This window comes from Littorina saxatilis, linkage group LG16 (genome assembly GCF_037325665.1).
Source record: "Littorina saxatilis isolate snail1 linkage group LG16, US_GU_Lsax_2.0, whole genome shotgun sequence".
In the NCBI taxonomy this organism is placed as follows: Eukaryota; Metazoa; Mollusca; class Gastropoda; order Littorinimorpha; family Littorinidae; genus Littorina; species Littorina saxatilis.
Window position 1 is genome coordinate 12,883,926 of NC_090260.1, and position 16,308 is coordinate 12,900,233.

Consider the following 16,308-nt stretch of genomic DNA (forward strand, 5'->3'; position numbering starts at 1 on the left):
CTCACACACACACACTCACATACACACACACACACACGCGCGCGCGCACACATACACACACACACACACACACGCGCGTGCGCGCACACACACACACTCACACCCACACCTGAACACACAGCAAGATGGTTCAAATGCAATATGTTTACTTTGTTTCACTCTGTCAAATAAATAAACAAACATTATTAAAAAAAACCAGTTACTCTGCTAAGGCCTTAAAATCTGCAGACTTGGAATTATTTTTTCTGATTAAACTTGGCATGTTAACATTAGTTTTGGTTACGAAAGAATTCTGTAAACAATTTCCATTCTGCATAGAAAGTAGCCATGCAAATTGCTGCATGTTTAATGTGTGCTTCTTCTGAAGGATGCTCCTATCCCATCTACAATCCTGGATACATTTCTCTTTTGTAAATACAGACAGTAAATCATGTGTTCTGTTGTTGTTCTTGTATAGCTGTGTAATGACTTGCATGATGGTTTAGTACCAAGGAAGGTAGTTTTAAGGGTTTGCCACCTTCAACTTAAAACATTAAACATCACAACTACAACTGTACAGACCTGGGAACTTGCACGTCGGGTATTCTCAAGCAAACGTGGTGTATTTTCAGAATAATAAGCGTACCCCACACATTATTTTAATATCCATGGTTCAAACAATGCATTTTAAACAAATGCTTCTTTTAATGTTTACTGACAAAAACTGTAACCATGTGTCAAATTACTGGATCAGCTTCAGGAATAGCTTGTGAAGAAAAGTAGTGTAGACATTTTGTCGTCGTATTTTTTATCCACTGACCGTACTGCTCATATTCTAGACAATCATGTGTAAAAAACCTACAGGTCTGTCTGTACGTTTTAAAGATGGTTGGCTGTTGGTTGTTCTTGTCCCATCAACAATTTGGCTATTTGGGACAGTTTATGTTTGCTTCTTTTGTCAAACATTCTAAGGTAATGTAATATTTGAGAGGGAAGGGATAAAAGACAAAAAAAGCCCTGCGTGGGACCAACAGCAAGGAAAGAAAAATGAAACAAAACATCACATAATTTAAGACAGGTGCATTATGGCACAGGGAGTTGCAAAAACAGAACATGATATAACTAAACCAAGAGCCTTTTCATCACACAAAAATATATAACTTCACACAACATTATAATATCACACAGAAGTATAACATCACCAGGTAAAAGTCAATGCTGATGCTACATATGTCATAAACATTGTAAACATAAAGATCCAAAACATTGATGCCAAACTTGAAGTATCACATGTGCCGCTCCAAATAATAACATCTTTCTGATTGACTTATCTTTGGGCTGTCACTTTGTGGAAGGGGCATCAACACGTCTCTGTGGTTGATTAACATTATATACTATTTACACACACAAAGTTTCATGAGAGGATTTCAACAATATTAGTCATAAAACATACATACTGCACAACATTATAGCAGAGCAACAATCTTAAATGGAGCAAGGGATTAAACAAACCTAACAATGTTAGTAGCGCAACTTTGTTTCTTTACAGCTTGAACATTATTACGGAAATTACAGTTAGTTAAAAGCAAACTCACCAAAAACGCTCTGGTGCACTGCATGTGTTTTAAATGAAAAGAATAAGTCGTGATATAACCGCAAAGGTCCTTTTGGCAAATCAAAGCATGTGCAAACAATGTTAGATGGCCAGACATGTTAGGGTTAGGCAAAATAAAATTACTGCGTAAGATGCTCTGTTAATCAAACACACAAGAAGAGTAGATATATCACACAAACGCCGGCCATTAAGTCATAGCAGTCAGTCAAATGAAAGTGTAATAACACCGCACTAGTAGCATATTGAGTTGAAAGTGCAATCAAAACCGGCAAGAACGCTGTTGGCAATTTTTCAGCCAGAAGTTTCCATTTAGGGACTAACCAGAGTATTTAAATTCTGGGCTCAATTCATTTCAAATTGTAGGCATAGGTTGCTTCAAGCAATATTATAAGATGTTTGATGGCAGACCAGCTTTTTTGTCGTCCGAGGGGGAGCATATACAAAAGTCGATATGCCCCCCGAGGACCGACAAAAAAGCTGGTCTGACAACAAACCACCAAACATCGTTTTTGTCATCATTTTGGTAGTGAGAAAATAAGATAACAATCAACACAGGGAGCCATGCTTTGAAACACGGGTTCCGTGCTGATAACCACACGAGTTCCGTGCGGATAACCACTGGCAATCAAAGCTGGCGTGTGAAAGCAACTTTCTGTATTTTAGAGTTCATAAAATGTTGGGATGAATATGTCAGGTTTGAGGATGCACAGTTCTGTTTGTTCATCTCGGTATTCCACTCCCTCGGCTTTCAGTTGTGAGTATTAAGCTTAGTAATCGAATGTGGAAGCTACGTTGAGTCAAAGGTCACAGAAGATTTGCGTCGTGCAGCGCGAATCGCGATCTTGTTTCCGACTCAGTACCTCTTTGTTTTTCATTAGACCTGTCAATCTGCTTGCTCGGCTTTGTGACATGTTTGCATATCTTGTTGCTATTTTTGGCTCACGTAAGTGTAGCCTATGCGATCGTAACTTTGTCTGTCTGTGCGTGTGTGTGTGTGTGTGTGTGTGTGTGTGTGTGTGTGTGTGTGTGTGTGTGCGTGTGTGCGTGTGTATGTCTGTGGTAGAAACTTTAACATTTCGTCATTTGAAGACGTCACATTATGGCGTAAGAGGGTTAGACGTCACGCGAAGGAATTACTGAAAGTCTCGGTCATTTTGGCTCATTATTTTGAGCGGGCCGAGACTAGTTGGAAGGCACTATGGCGGAAAAGAGAGTTATCTTTTCATGTCTTGGCGTCTCAAATCTTATTAGTCAGAAAGCGCATGCACGTAGTCTCGACCAGCGCGTGGTGTGCTTCTTTCTGAGTACTTTACGTCACAAATTGTACTTTACGTACTTGATGATGACGTAAGTTAATTGTATGTGTTCTATTTCGTTGACTGAGCACAGCCGGGACCAGTTGGCGTGAGCGCTGGGATTTCGAGTTTCATTCGACATGTCAATGCATCGCAGTATGAAATAATACAGGTGGGAGGTTAGTCGATATCGACCAAAGTGCATTCTTCACTATGGTATTGAGTCTGATTTCGTCGTCCATCTTGAATCAAAAAGCACTCTTCTTACCAAAAAAAACAAACAACTTCGTTGCGAGCTACGGCGAAGCTTCGCATGTCAAAACTTGAGAAGCGATGTTGGGGTCAAAGTACCACGCCGTAGCTGCGGGTTTTTGGTATTAAGACTTTGCGAAGCTTCGTGTAGTCGACTACGGGCTCAATTAAGGACAGGCTTAAGTAGGCTAGATCTAGTGTCTCGCTTTCTTGCACAGTGTCACCTATGCTTACAGGCTCTATACTGTGTGTGTGTGTGTGTGTGTGTGTGTGTGTGTGTGTGTGTGTGTGTGTGTGTGTGTGTATGTGTGACGGAGTGATTGAGTTTGTGTTACAGTTTGCCGATTTCTTACGTGAGCCTTGAAGGCTTCGCCTCTTGTCTTTGCTTTTATCATTATTTCTTATTTGTGCTTCGTTTATCGATACAACGTCTTGTGCACGGGTCAAAATGTGTGTGTCAGCTCAGGGGTCAATTGGTTTGACTTGAACTTGACGTTCGTGTTTCTCACACAAAGATACACGCACTCCATGACTTTGTAAGAAGACATGACATATCGGTAGGTTTCATTTGTTTGTGACGAATTTATTGAAGTAGTTTTGGTTTTTTGTTTACTTTTGCCAGTTTGCCAGTTGGTTTTTGGAACTTTGCAAAGCAGTGTCTTGTCGTCTGTTTAGGTCTGGGGAAACGCCAATGAAAAGAGCCGAAGAATCCTCGAGCGTTTCTATTGGGTTTGCTTTTGATTATCCATGTAATAGGTCTTCATGCAACTATGGTAACCGGGGATTTATTCCCCGGGGAACATGAGATTTATTTACCAGGTGCTTGTGAATGAAAACTCGTGAAAATGATGACAAACAGACATATCCCTGAAAAGAAAAGGGGAGGTCACATTATTCACATTTGTTTTGATGAATTCTATCTGGGAGTGGTCGGATATGATTTTCCCAAAAGCACTTTGATTTTGAATGCGATTTTCATTGACATTTGTGGTCTTCGATACAATAAATGATACATTTTACTATATGAACTACCAAAGTATCATGATATGCTACTTAACATAATGTGTGTGGATGTTATTCAGGATTGTCAAAGGTGTACAATAACACAATGTTACATACATTTTGAGGTAAAAGCAGTATAACACAATAACCCCTTCCGGTCAAATCATTAACACATTTGAGCACAGCTATTAAAAGTTCATTATATACAGTGTCAAAATCGAAAATAAGTTGTTTCATATAGATTCCTCAAAATGTGTCCCCACCCCAATCCAATCCAATGTATGACTGACAAACATGAACACAGTATTATATTTTCACATTATTAGATTGTGCATTTGAATTTGTGTGCGCGTGTTGTTCATACGAATGCAAAACATTTGTGATAAGCTAATCTGAGAGCCACTTTATCAGTTAGGGTCACTGACATGCATTCTATCTGTGTTCACATTGCCAGAAGAATCTCAAGGAAGATCAAACGAGAACATCCAGCTAGAGAGAATGCTTCATGTCCTACAGGCCAAATTTGCCTCTTAATAACTAGGTATGGGTTATATGGTGTTTCAAGTTTTACGCCCTCACGGCTTTTGATGAGATACACAAGTGTATGCGTGTTTAGGTGGTATTAGCCATCTGCACTCATGGCAGAACGACCGAGGTCTTTTACGAGGTGTGGTGACACGGGGGTGGGACATGGCTTTCGTCTCTGGGTCCGCACATAAAGTTGACACGTGTCTGTCCCCGTCCGAATTCGAACCTGCGACCTTATGATCACAAGTCCAGTGCTCTACCAACTGAGCTACCCCCACCCCCCCCCCCCCCACCCAGAGAACCTCCAGCACCTGCATTGGAAGTTGTATTTCAAAGTTACGGCGACGGCTTCAGTGATTGGCACAATATGTTACAAACAAAATTGTATATTCAGCATGTTAAAAGAGGCTTGAGTAACCCAAACAAGATATGTCCTCATTACATATACATATATTTATATACCATATGGATTATAGTGTTTTTAAGAAATCATTAGTCATCGACACATACAGGGCAAATACATATGTTTTATTTAATGTTTTTAACAGAAAAGGTAAGGGAAATAACTCATTTTTATATCAATTATACAACATCAGCTAAAGTGATTGGCACAATATTTTACGGAAAAACTCGATATACAGGACGTTCAAATAGGCTTTAAAACATTCTTTCTTTCTTTATTTGGTGTTTAACGTCGTTTTCAACCACGAAGGTTATATCGCGACGAGCTTTAAAACATGTAATGAGAGATTCACTGATTATTTGGCATATGAAGTATAGTATAGTGAAGTAATCACGTGTTTCCGACATCTTCAGGGCACATATTTCTTGCCTTCGGAGAAAAAGTAAGGAAAAAAAACTCCTTGTATAAAGGAAGCAAATGACATCCCAAATCAGGGAAAGTAACTTGCATTCACTAGTATGCCCATACCACAAACACTACCATTACACTGCAAGGTTAATTTATCACCAAACATTCGACTCAGTGAAGTCCTGAATATAAAGGAATATGTGACAATAAAAGGCATGATTAGGATGTACCATAGCAAAATCAATTAACATTTCAAAACGTGTTCACAAGTTGTCTGATCTTATGAAGATACAGATGCCAACATCAATGACATTGCTGACTGAATGAATCCCAGTGACATCCATTGCAAGCACATATAATTATCTGAATGGTTGGCTTTCCAACAGAAACAAAACGTTAGCACTTAGTGTGAAGCAGGTTTACAACAATAATAAGAACAAGAAGAACAAGAACTTAACCCGCCATATAGAATAAAAGACATTGGTATTTGTCCTGGAGTGGAACCACTCATAAATCCATACACACCTTGTGTATACGATAAAATAATGTATCTGTATAAGTATTGTACCCACTGCTGGTGACAGGAAATATCTCTAGCTGCACTCCTTCCATCTCTTGACTTTCATTGCCTCCTCTCTATCCCCACCATATCCATGCGTCAATTGAGACCAGTTTGAAATGACACAGCAGAAAATACCATGGAACAGGGCATACATTTGTCCATTCACGTTTTCCAGGTGAATCCTTAGCAACAATAAACCTGTCAGTGAATAACTTCAGTGGGAATTATTATCTGCTTTTCATTGGTTCCCAGTATGGCAAGGACATGTCTCTGCACATTATATAATGTGTAGGCATACTATGCACACAATAATGTTAGTCTTTTTTTCAATTGTTCATCAGTCAAGTATTAGCAGTGTGCATGGCAGGCCTCACCCATATCAGTTGTGAAGTTGAGCGAGAGAAAGACCTTAATCTGCCAGTACCATCCGCTCCAAAGTTACCTCCTTGGTCCAAGTACACAATGACTTTTCGTTCAAGGCCCCATATGTTTTCCTCGCGTACTACTGTCACTGCGTCAGAGTTATCAATCTTGTCTGTCTTCTGTAAGACCGTAGTTGCAGCCGTTGGAGATGCTTCTTGCATTTCAGCATCGCTCTTGAAAGAGTCTCCATCGACGCCTATCAGGGCATTGTCAATTATGAAATCCGATCCTCCAGCATCACGACTTGTTGTAGATATCATTTCTGCCCTGCTATTCTCGTCTGTAAAAGTGCCTCTAGTTTTCGTTTCTGATACTCCTGACGTCCGAGTCGACATCTCAGCAAGCATTCTGATGGTTTCCGTATCATCCTCACCCACCTTACGCGTGGGGATAAAGGTTGACAAGGACTGAAGACCCCGAATGAAAGGTGCTGGTGAGTTGTTGTGGTCGTCAGTGGTGGTGGCTCTGCAGTCGATGGTGCTTCCAAGGACAAAGACATCGTTGAAGGTGAGACTGCCCTGACCGGGAGCAGCGTAGTCATGACGACCTGAATCATAACAACCACAGTGTATAGTACACCAATTGATATAATCTGCACGTTTGATTTTGATTTGAAGTTTAGGAAATATTGACTGAAAAAAATATTGAGAAAAAAATGAAAAAAAGACCCCCAATGTAAGAAGTAACTGAATATCACATGTGTGTTCAGCTCTGTCATTGCTGTGACTTATCAGTGACAATGCTTTTGAATGTGTCATTATAAATCTGTGCTTGCCTGAATAAAAAAAATTGTTGAAAAAAAAGACCCCCCAATGTAATACTCCCTCCCTTTTAAGACCCTGTTTTCTCAGACTTTCTGTTCATAACCTTTGCAAATTAACACCCATTTTAAGACTCCCTCCTTGTTTTCAGGCTTCAGTGTGGACTTTCTAATGTTTATGTTTTTCGGTACAGATTTGTGGCTTCTGTTTCCAAGCTCTGTTGTGAAAGCCACAGAAAAAATGTTTCCCTGAGATTAACAGAACACTTTCAGAATCAAGAATCAAAACTTGACTAAATGTAAACAAGGAATAAGATAAAAGTGTTTTTAAATTGATTTCGACAATTTAATTTTGATAATAATTTTTATATATTTAATTTCCAGAGCTTGTTTTTAATCCAAATATAACATATTTATATGTTTTTGGAATCAGAAAATGATGGAGAATAAGATAAACGTAAATTTGGATCGTTTTATAAATTTTTATTTTTTTTTTACAATTTTCAGATTTTTAATGACCAAAGTCATTAATTAATTTTTAAGCCACCAAGCTGAAATGCAATACCGAAGTCCGGGCTTCGTCGAAGATTACTTGACCAAAATTTCAACCAATTTGGTTGAAAAAAGGGCGTGACAGTTCCGCCTCAACTTTCACGAAAAGCCGGATATGACGTCATCAAAGACATTTATCAAAAAATGAAAAAAACGTATGGGGATTTCATACCCAGGAACTCTCATGTCAAATTTCATAAAGATCGGTCCAGTAGTTTAGTCTGAATCGCTCTACACACACACACAGACACACACACACACACACACACACACGCACGCACATACACCACGACCCTCGTTTCGATTCCCCCTCGATGTTAAAATATTTAGTCAAAACTTGACTAAATATAAAAAGCAAAGGGTCTCGTAATTAGATGCTGATTTTCCTACAAGAGAAGCAAAACGACTCCGACTACCAAAACACACACACACACACACACGCACACGCACGCACACACACACGCACCCACACACACACACACACGCACATACGCACACACGCATACACACACACACACACACACACACACACACACACACACACACACACACATTGGAGACTCACCGACATGCAGTTTCTCCAGCAGCTTTTTAGCTACTTGACGTCCACATTCTTCACACCTCCAGGGGTAGTCGAAGCCTTGCGTCACATGGCCATGCCTCTTTTTGCAGCGACGGTGATAGTGCTCCACAACTAGCACAGGTGGACCTGCACTCACCAGTTGAACTGTAGGACGGCTGAAAGAGGGCACCTTCCCATCACTCAGATCCCAAGCCTGCTGAACCTCTGCCACGACCGAGGGAGGGCACCTGAGCGGTTCAGTGAGCTTCCTTACTTTGTCCTGCATGTCGTCTGGTATTTCAAGGTCTACGCCGGCAGCCCAAAGCTTGACTGTGATGTAGGAGTCTTGTGGGTCTTTTAACGCCTTGAACAGCTTGGAGACGACCACGCTGAAATATAAACAGCATATTATTGTGTGTCATAACTGTTCACACACACACACACACACACACACACACACACACACACACATACACAGACACAGACACACACACATACACACACACAAAGACACACACAGAGAGAGTGACACACACACACACGCACACCTCACCAAAATTAGTCACAACGATGCATACACTTAATATTTTAAACACATAAAACAGGCATCATTTTACTGTAAAAGCACAACATTGTATAATGTCTTTGCTTGTTACAAAGACATAATCATAACTTACCAGTTGGCCTCATCAGCCAGGATGTGAACTGCTTTGTTTTGAACTGTTGTGGCGTGCTGTCTCAGCGTCTGCACCAAAGACCTGAGTTTCTGTTCTCCCCCTTCCTTCCATTCGTTCCTGTAGCTATCCCAAACGTCGAGCAGTGTGATGAGATGCACGCTGTCATTGCCTCGTCGAGCACTCTTCCTCAGCTGGTAAGACACCAGAAAGCCGGCTGCCGCGCCGTCAGAACTGGTTTGCAGGACGAAGACGATTTTGCAGTCTTCACTCAGCCATTGCACCCCTTTTAACACCAAAACCACAGTTTTGGCTGTACCTGGAGGACCGTGAAGGATTCTGACGTCATCCTCTTCATCCTCATTTGGTCTCTCTTCCAAGACTTCCAGCTGGCTCGGGAAGAGCGTCAGCCTTGTGAAATCTCTGCCAAACTCTTCTCCAACCGCGTGAACCATGTGACCTTGGGTCCAGATCTGTAGTCTTGGCTGTCTTCCCAGGAACATCTTTACCGTGGTTAAAGGCAAGGAAAACCTACAGAGAGGTACACATGTCAACTTTGAATTACCATGGTATTTCGTTTACGCTGCATAACTTTGGTACTCAATTTCAAGTGCTTTCATGAATAAGCGCAAGAAAAATAACTCAGTGCTAAAACGACTTCTCAGCAGATTTGTAATTATTTAAAACATTTTATTTAACAACCTTCTTCACTACCAACATCCTATAAATGGTTAACCTCAAATCTGATGTCATAAAAAAGTGAAAGCAGTATTGTTCTTTCTTTCTTTATTTGGTGTTTAACGTCGTTTTCAACCACGAAGGTTATATCGCGACGAAAAGCAGTATTGGCAGACTAAATAAGAAAGAGTTAAGAACCCCCATCTTGACTGAGCTTTGGCTTACACTCGTTTTATTATGGAGGAAAATTTTAGTACAATTTGGAGATAACTAATCCCAATATAAATCAGGGGTGGGACTCTCATGTATCCATAATCCACTACTGGCAATAGTATGATTCAATGCATTGAAGCTCAAAATGATTATTATTTATCAGGAGTTTTCGGATTCGCGGAAAAGTTCCATCCCTGATAAATACGCTATGCGTGCATCAGTCTTCATATCTCAACGGTACTGGACATGTATGTGACCTCAAACACTTAAGCCGAATTGTGGAAACTATATTGTAATACAAATCAAAAAACAAGTCGCGTAAGGCGAAAATACAACATTTAGTCAAGTAGCTGTCGAACTCACAGAATGAAACTGAACGCAATGCCATTTTTCAGCAAGACCGTATACTCGTAGCATCGTCAGTCCAGCGCTCATGGCAAAGGCAGTGAAATTGACAAGAAGAGCGGGGTAGTAGTTGCGCTAAGAAGGATAGCACGCTTTTCTGTACCTCTCTTTGTTTTAACTTTCTGAGCGTGTTTTTAATCCAAACATATCATATCTATATGTTTTTGGAATCAGGAACCGACAAGGAATAAGATGAAAGTGTTTTTAAATTGATTTCGACAATTTAATTTTGATAATAATTTTTATATATTTAATTTTCAGAGCTTGTTTTTAATCCAAATATAACATATTTATATGTTTTTGGAATCAGAAAATGATGGAGAATAAGATGAACGTAAATTTGGATCGTTTTGTGGAGAAAAGTGCAGTACACCTATGGTTCTTTTTTTCGTATTTCTTATTTCCCCAAATGAAAGTCCTGTAAAGCGTAATAGTACAAAAGGGCATCCAGTACAAATCGCCAGTGCATAAATAGGTCACTTTAACCCGACAACTTGTGTGCACCAGAATTGGGTTTTTCCTCTTTCTCTTAGCAAGACTTTGGTGCCAAGCGGTTAATCGCTTGCATCTGTAGCACTGGCCCCGACCTGACCGGACTCGAACAGGGCAAGCTGACCCCGAGAGGCAGTTGCTCTGGGCCCCAAGCACACCCCCCCTCCCCCCTTTTCTTTTGCTCTTAGACTCTCTGTCGGTGCACAGCGGGGTCGGCAGATAGCGGACTGACCACGGCATGGTCTTTGTTCCAGCCTTCCCCCCCCCCCCCTCTTTCCGCCCCTCCCCAAGACAAAGGACCGAAATGGCTGAGCTGGCAACTCTCCTAGTTGTTGTACGGTACAGAGTGACAAACATTTGAGTTTTGGAATATTCTAATGACGTTTTAATCATCTCGCTTTCGGATGCAACGCATTCTTTCTCCCCTTCCTTTAGGTTGCTAAGAATGGAGTTAATGTTCTTTTCTGTTTCTACACCCATACGTACACATGCGCGCACACCCTCTCTCTCTCTTGCTCCTTTCTTTTATTCTGCACCCTTTTCCTTGATATTCATATATTCGATACATGTAAGATACATGTATTTTTTTACGTTAATCATATAATACTGATGATGTACAAAGAGAGTAAACCAAGTGTGTACAAGAGGGAATACAGTACGGATAGCCCGTGTCTTGAGCAGAGAAAGTAGGTCATTTTAAGCTGACCACTTTTATGCTGCCAGATCTGAGTTTTGCTCTATTCCTTAGCAAAACTCCGGTACCGAGCGATTTAATTGCTTTCACATGTGTTGGTAAGGCTGGCCCTGGGAAACCGAGCTGTCGCTCTAGTCCCCCCATCCCCCTTCCGCAACTGGACTTTACACCCCCCCTCCCCCCCCCTTTCCCTATAGCCGTAGGAAATGACTCGACTTGGAGATTTTAGAGTCTTCTTTGCCCCGCCTTTCTTGCAATGTTTTGATTACAGGGCCGTTTTTGAACATAACACATAAAGTCCCTTTTTGTTTTAGGACCATCTTTGTTAAGTTTGACGATCAGTTTTTAGGAAGGTTTTTATGAAGAGAGGCATGTTCTTTTTACCCTCTCTTTCGTTTGTTGATTATTATGCTTGACGCGTTCTGCTGTTACACTCCTAAACACGTACACTCTCTCTCCCTATGTTATTTGGCCGTTCTTTTTCTCGGCATTCCTTTTATTCGTATATTCACTACATGTATTCTTTTATTCAGTAGAATGTAGGCGCTATGTTAATCATATATGTGGCTGATGCAAATGTATAAAGACGGATGAAACCGGGGTATGCCGATGTTTTGTTACGGCAGTGACCGTTGGTGCTTCGAGCACGCAGCGTTTTGTGGGGTTTTTATGGGCATGGATTTGCCGTTTGATATGAACGTCTAGTCTAGCGGACGTTTTGTATGTTAGAGAAGAAGCATTTTTGTGTGAACATAATTGGTCAGTCTTTGAGAGACAGAGTGTAACTGGAAGTTTTGCAGTTCGTCTGCGTTTTTGTCTACCTACAAGTGTTTGGTATCTACAGATACGTTGTAAGGTTTGTTGTTTAATGACATATGTGTGTACATCATTTTTATGTGGGTTTTCTTAGTAGAAGAACTTTGGTGTATGTTTGAGGAGTTTAACTTCAGTTTGTAAGGAGGCTGGCAGCAGGCTCGGAGCCCTCCACCTCCCCTCCCTTTTGCTCCCGCGCTGCCAGAGCGGGATTCTCATTGGTCCTGCTAGGGTGACGTAGGAGGAAACCCTGTTAGCTATAAAAGACCCCTGTCCCCGTGAGGTCGGGAGACGTGTGAGAGAGTAGGGTGCCTAATAAGTGCCTGAAACATGCGTCTCCCCTGTTTTAGAGTCAGGGTCATCAAAACTACCACGGAGGAGTTGCATTGAGCTGGGTTTAAAGTGGTTCGACCCTACGCCCTATGCTTAGTGCTTCTCCTCAGATTTGCGTGTGGTCCGGATGGTATGTGTGCCTTAGTGCCTGACCTGACAGACCACGTCCTCGATACGCAACTCTTGTCCCACTGGCAATAGTGAGCAGTGCGCGCTGTCCACTCGGTTACCACGAGGCTTATTAGAGTAGTGCGCGCTACTCTAAAGGTTACCAACAAGCGGTGATCGAGTGGCGTCACTCGATTTTGTCCAGGCCCCGAACCCCTGCCCGATTTTTCATCCAGATTAGGACTTAGGTTTTGTTTTCAAAGAGTAAGTTAGATCGCTAGGGTACCTACGGGTCATGCCCGATTTTCCAGCATGGTAAAGACTCAGATTTTGTCTGTTAGTGTAGTGTTTAGACTGTGTTAAAACCAACCTAGATTTTGTATAGATATATTTTCTATGGAAGAACTCACGTAGCCCATGTATGTTTTATCCCAGCGAAGCTGGAGGTATCCCGTGAACGCTATACTGTAATCGATTTGAGAAATGTGCACACCGAATAATACATGATAAAGAAGGATTCGTTGTGCCCGGCTACGTGCTACAGTTGGAGATGGAAGTTCACCAAAAATGGGGACCATACTAACAAAAATACGGTGGGTAAAATAGGCGCCCCCATTTTTTCAGCAAACGCCACCCCAGGCCGCTTTGGACGGGTAGAAATTCCGTAGTTTCCAAGTCTATGGATAAAGCTCGCGTAAAAAGAATACGTCACGGTCGAAAGTCTTTGACGTCAATTAATGCATCATGACGTCATGCCTCCCTGTAGTCTTTCTCTCTCGCGCAGTGTGTGTGTTTGTGTTCATTTTGTGCACATGTGTTACTGTGTGTGTGTGTGTGTGTGTGTGTGTGTGTGTGTGTGTGTGTGTGTGTGTGTGTGTGTGTATTTGTGTGTGTGTGTGCGCGCGCACGCGTGCATGAGTCTGTATTCATATGTGTATGGTGTATGTGTATTTGTGTGTGTGTGTGTGTGTGCGTGCGCACGCGTGCATGAGTCTGTACTCGTGTGTGTGTAAGTGTGTGTGTGGGCATAAGTGTATGTGTGTGCGTGTATGTGTGTTTGTTTGTAAAGGTGTGCATGTCCGTCTGTCCATATGTGCGTATGGGTGTGTGTTTTGTGTGTATGAAGTTTTTTGTTAGAGAGTGAGTGAGTGCGTGTGAGTGAGTGTGTGTGTGTGTGTGTGTGTGTGTGACTTGGTGTGTGTGTGTGTGTGTGTTTGAGAGAGAGAGAGAGAGTGTGTGTGTGTGTGTGTGTGTGTGTGTGAATGTGTGTGTGCATGAGTTTGTGTGTATGTTTGTGTGTGTATGAGTGTGTATATGTGTTTGTTTGTAAAGGTGTGTGTGTCCGACTGTCTATGTGCGTATTTGTTTGTTTGTTTGCTCAACGCCCAGCCGACCACGAAGGGCCATATCAGGGCGGTGCTGCTTTGAGATATAGCGTGCGCCACACACAAGACAGAAATCGCAGCACAGGCTTCATGTCTCACCCAGTCACATTATTCTGACACCGGACCAACCAGTCCTAGCACTAACCCCATAATGTCAGACGCCAGGCGGAGCAGCCACTAGATTGCCAATTTTAAAGTCTTAGGTATGACCCGGCCGGGGTTCGAACCCACGACCTCCCGATCACGGGGCGGACGCCTTACCACTAGGCCAACCGTGCCGGTCTATGTGCGTATAAGTGTGTGTTATGTGTGTATGAGATTTGTGTCAGTCAATGTGTGTGTGTGTGTGTGTGTGTGTGCGTGCGTATGTACAGTGTGTGTGTGTGTGTGTGGGTGTTTGTTTGTTTGTTTGCTTAACGCCCAGCCGACCACGAAGGGCCATATCAGGGCGGTGCTGCTTTGACATATAACGTGCGCCACACACAAGACAGAAGTCGCAGCACAGGCTTCATGTCTCACCCAGTCACATTATTCTGACACCGGACCAACCGGAGTGTGTGTGTGTGTGAATGTGTGTGTGCATGAGTTTGTGTGTATGTTTGTGTGTGTATGAGTGTGTATATGTGTTTGTTTGTAAAGGTGTGTGTGTCCGTCTGTCTATGTGCGTATTTGTTTGTTTGTTTCCATAATTATCAGGGCGGTGCTGCTTTGAGATATAACGTGCCCCACACAAAAGGCAGAAGTCGCAGCACAGGCTTCATGTCTCACCCAGTCACATTATTCTGACACCGGACCAACCAGTCCTAGCATGCACTAACCCCATAATGCCAGACGCCAGGCGGAGCACCAACTAGATTGCCAATTTTAAAGTCTTAGGTATGACCCGGCCTGGGTTCTAACCCACGACCTCCCGATCACGGGACGGACGCCTTACCACTAGGCCAACCGTGTATGTGCGTATGAGTGTGTGTATTGTGTGTACATATGAGATATTTTGTGTGAGTCAATGTGTGTGTGTGTGTGTGTGTGTGTCTGTGGGTGTGTGCGTGCGTACATGCGTGCGTATGTACATGTGTGTGTGTGTGTGTGTGTGTGTGTGTGTGTGTGTGTGTGTTTGGGTGTTTGTGTGGGTGTGTGTCTGTTTGTATAAGAGATAAAGAGAGAGAGAGAGAGAGAGAGAGAGAGAGAGAGAGAGAGAGAGAGAGAGAGAGAGAGAGTGGGTGGGTTGGTTTGTGCGTGTGCGTAAGTGTATGTGTGTGTGTATGTGTGTTTGTTTGTAAAGGTGTGTATGTCCGTCTGTCTATATGTGCGTATGGGGGTGTGTTTTGTGTGTACAGTGAAGTGTGTGTGAGAGAGTGAGTGAGTGCGTGTGAGTGAGTGTGTATGTGTGTACGTGTGTAACTTGGGTGTGTGTGTGTGTGTGTGTTCGTGTGTGTGTGTGTGTTTGAGAGAGAGAGAGAGAGAGAGAGAGAGAGAGAGAGAGAGAGAGAGAGAGAGAGAGAGAGAGAGAGAGAGAGAGAGAGAGAGAGAGAGAGAGAGAAAGAGAGAGGGAGAGAGAGGTGTGTCTTTCGCTGGGGTATGCAGTGCCTTGGCGTTGCACATCTACTTAATTATTGTTGTTTTGGTTTGAATACAATTTGGAACCCTATCGCAACCTTGTCGGCTTTATCCAAGCGAAGCGAGCGAAGCGAGCGAAGCTAGGTTGGTCCCACACTAGAGTTGATTTCAACCAAATATGATGTGTGTGTGTGTGTGTGTTAGAACCCCTAAAACTTTCACAGTTTTGACTCGACTACAACAAAAATTGGCACAGGCAATGTTATTGATCCCAGGAAGGTTTTAAGACATAAATCGTTTTGATCCGACATCGACAACGGCAGTTACAAGCGCTTCCAATTTCTAAGTCATAACAAAGAAGGAGGTCAAACCCAGGTCAAGAAGACAATCAAAACTCATGACGTCAAACTCATGACATCATTCTCTTCAACACAAGGAGCTGAATTCAAAATGTTATGACATCTTCCATGACGTCAAACTTGAGGATTCCATTTCCAAGCTAAAGTCTTTGTGTACATCAAATCTGGTAGCACGAGATGTTGTAAGAGACACCGTGAATTACTTGCAATCCTGGTGAGTTGGTTGATATGATGGACGACGACAACGACAACAACA

General features: G+C 42.3%; 1 protein-coding gene across 1 annotated transcript; it reads right to left on the reverse strand.

The window, feature by feature from the left end:
* Positions 1-97: 97 nt before the first annotated feature.
* On the reverse strand, positions 98-9,540 carry LOC138949863 (uncharacterized). Its single transcript, XM_070321646.1, has 4 exons — positions 9,019-9,540; positions 8,345-8,730; positions 6,845-7,014; positions 98-109 (listed from the first exon to the last, which is right to left on the reverse strand). The coding sequence occupies exons 1-4, from the start codon at positions 9,516-9,518 to the stop codon at positions 98-100; spliced, it is 1,068 nt and encodes a 355-aa protein (XP_070177747.1). The 5' UTR covers positions 9,519-9,540.
* Positions 9,541-16,308: the final 6,768 nt, after the last annotated feature.